The 3,206-nt window shown below is 48.6% G+C and overlaps 1 protein-coding gene across 1 annotated transcript; it reads right to left on the reverse strand.

Moving 5' to 3' along the window:
• Window positions 1-513: 513 nt before the first annotated feature.
• Window positions 514-3,133, reverse strand: CCDC121 (coiled-coil domain containing 121). Its single transcript, XM_032799252.2, has one exon. It carries the CDS (start codon window positions 3,021-3,023, stop codon window positions 2,178-2,180), a length of 846 nt encoding a protein of 281 aa, XP_032655143.1. The 5' UTR covers window positions 3,024-3,133; the 3' UTR covers window positions 514-2,177.
• Window positions 3,134-3,206: the final 73 nt, after the last annotated feature.

The following is a 3,206-nucleotide window of genomic DNA, read 5'->3' on the forward strand; positions in this document are numbered from 1 at the left end:
CCCTCCTGCCTGTCAGAGTTGGCAGCAATAAGGGCCGGGTTCAGTATCCAGAGGTTCCTTTTCAATAGCACAGTGCAAAACCGGCTCGAGCCCCCACCCAGTGACCTGGAACAATTACATACCATCTCCCTGGGCACCTCTAAGATGCAACACTTCTCCTCTCGCAAGCACAGAGTCGGAGTGTAGCAAAAGCCTTTTAACAAAGGAGGGAAACAATGCAGCATTATGTTGGGGAAACACCACAATCAGGATTCATAACACAAATTATGAGCATCCTCCAGCCTTCCCTACTTGGCACTTCCATACAATTTCTGTACCTGATGTGGCCCTAGGGCCAGAAAGTTTGCCCACCCCTGGTTTGAAGAACAGACAAGGAGAAGAGAAGCTGTTTGTAACTTGTGTTGGGGATTTCTCTTATCCTGGATGGCTCAGGTTTCGTTGTCCAACCGCAAAGAGACAGGCGATGACCAGCAAAGATCCAACTATCAAGCTCTTTATTATAGGCATGCAATACAACAGAGAACTACCCATCTCACTCCATACAGAACCAGCCCCCCTTCACAAATTCAAACTGCTTTTTATTAGCTATTCCGTCGCATCATCACTGTACCTTCCGAGCATTTGTTCCCAGCATACAAAACAAAGAACTGCTACTTCTTGATAACTTCATGATTAGTACAAAAAAGAATACGTTACTTTAAAAAGTGTCTGTAAGCATTTTTCTTTCCCAGCCTCTACATGCATTCTCTTATCCAGCAAAGTCACACAGATGTCTGTGCTGGTCTGTCTACCCCAGCCAGTAAATTAACCAGTATGCCTTGCTGTGTTATTGCTAAGCTGAACTGGGGTGCTAAGCAGAACTAGGCCAGAACCACATTCATCAGTGTGGCAGTGAGTTCTACAATCCAATTACACATTGTGTGAAAAAGTATTTCCTTTCGTTAGTTCTGAATTGTCCACCTTTTTATTTCACTGAATGTCCCCTTGTTCTTCTGGTATTAGACAGGAAAAAAAACATAAATTCTTTAGGAGAAAATCTGAGGGGTTTTTGTTTGTTTGTTTTTAAATCACAGGATTCCAGAAATACGAAAGATCACAAGAGTGTAGTTGTAGCTGTGCTGGTCCTAGGATACTAGAGAGTCAAGGTGGGTGAGATAATATCTTTTATTGGACCAATTTCTGTTGGTGAGAGAGAGAAGATTTTGAGCTACACAGAGCTCATCTTCTTGCAGATATACATTGGGGGCACATTTCTGGGTGGGGGGATAGTCTGTGTGGCTCAAAAGCTTGTCTTCCTTGCCAAGAGAAGTTGCTCCAATAAAGACTTATCTCTCTTTAAAGATCACTAGACTCAGCAGGATAGCACAAGAGCTGGCCCAGGATCAATCTCTGTGCAGAGGGATAGCACAGGGGTTAGAATGCTAGCGTGGGACTCAGAAGACCTAGATTAATTCCATGCCCTGCCACAGGTTGTAAAATGAGGATAACAGATTCATAGATTCACACATTCCAAGACGAGAAGGGACCACTGTGATCATATCTGACATCCGTATAACACAAGCAAGAAAACATCGCCTAGAATAGATCCTTTAGAAAAATATCCAACAATGGCATCACTCTACCTCACAGTGCTGCTTTGTGGATAAATATGTTAAAGTTTGTGAGGCACTCGGATACTTCAGCAATGGAGCCCATATAAGACTCATGCGCGATAGCTGGATAAATTGTTCCCTGCCAATGTCTCACTAAAGCCTTTTGGATCAGATCTTTTTGTTGGACGATATAGTTCCTCCCAGTTCAGTATCCTCTGGGAATTTAATTTCCCTCTCAGCTTATTAACAAAGTTGTTACTGAAGAATGTTGACCTAAAGCAGTGGTTCTCAAACTTTTGTACTGGTGACTCCTTTCAGATAGGAAGCCTCTGAGTGTGACCCCCCCTTATAACTTAAAAACACTTTTTTATATATTTAACACCATTATAAATGCTGGAGGCAAAGTGGGGTTTGGGGTGGAGACTGACCACTCATGACGACCCCATGTAATATCCTTATGACCTCATGAGGGGTCCCGACCCCCAGTTTGAAGAACCCCTGACCTGACCTAATACCAAAAGCAAGTCATGGCAGTGAGTAGTGTCCACCTCTGTGTCAGCTCATTCCTGGGGTCACAGCTAGGGCCTACTTCTTGCCCTGGTGGGTGTAGTACAGGCGAGCCATGTCTTGCATGTAGCAACGCTCTCGCAGCAGCTGCTGGGCCTGATTCTCTAACCAACGCTTGTGTAAATGCAGTGTGCGTGATCGCTGGATGAGCTGGTGCAGCTCCTGCCGCAGCTCCTGGTTCTCACATTTCACCTGGTCACTATGCTCCTGCATGCATCGTGCAACCACTTCCTGTGCCTGCTGCAGCAGGCAGAGCACCTGCTGCTGGGACTTCTGCTCAAAGGCAGCCTTCTCCTGCAGGAAATGGCTTTTGGTCTCCTGCAGGTGCTGAGTGTGCTGCTGCCTGGTGGTCACCAGCTCTCCCTGCAGCTCCCTGATGTGGGCAGCCTGCTCCTGCTGCAGTGCCTGGATCTCCCACAGGCCTTCAACCTCCTTGCGAAGGCAGAGAAGTTCACCCTCTTTGTGCAACAGTTGTTCCCGCAGAGCTGCCTCCTTCCTCTGGTAGAGGGTGAGCAGTTCCTGTTGCTCCCTGCGGATCTCCTCTACGGCCTGCTTGTTCTGATCGTTCAGGGAGACGATGGCATCCTGGCGCCGCTGGGCCCGCTTGGCCACATAGCACATGAATTCCTGGCTCTCAGCACGGAGGCGCTGGGTCTCTTGCTGCAGGAACTCGTTCTCCTCCTGAAGCTGAACACGTGCCCCCTTCATGTCCTCCAGCTCCTTGCAAAGGCGGCTGTACTCCTGCTGCAGCAGCACCTCTTCTCTGCTGGCTACAGCCCCCTCAGCAGCTCCCTCCAGGGGTGCAGCCACAGCTGGCTGCCCCTTCTGCTCTTGCTGCAGTTTCTGCCTTCTCTTGGGGGGCATAGTGCATCCTCAAGAGAGACAGAATGGAAAAAGATATAGTAAAAGACAGCTCAACAGCCTCCACACACCTCTCCCCAGTGAGCAGCAAGAGCAGCTCACAGACCAGGGGAGCTGAGGGGGGAACCCTAATGCCCCCTGATACCAGCCCCTGCTCCCCTCCCCCCATGCCATGGCCCTGGCTCC

The sequence above is a fragment of the Chelonoidis abingdonii genome, chromosome 3, assembly GCF_003597395.2.
Source record: "Chelonoidis abingdonii isolate Lonesome George chromosome 3, CheloAbing_2.0, whole genome shotgun sequence".
Taxonomy (NCBI): Eukaryota; Metazoa; Chordata; order Testudines; family Testudinidae; genus Chelonoidis; species Chelonoidis abingdonii.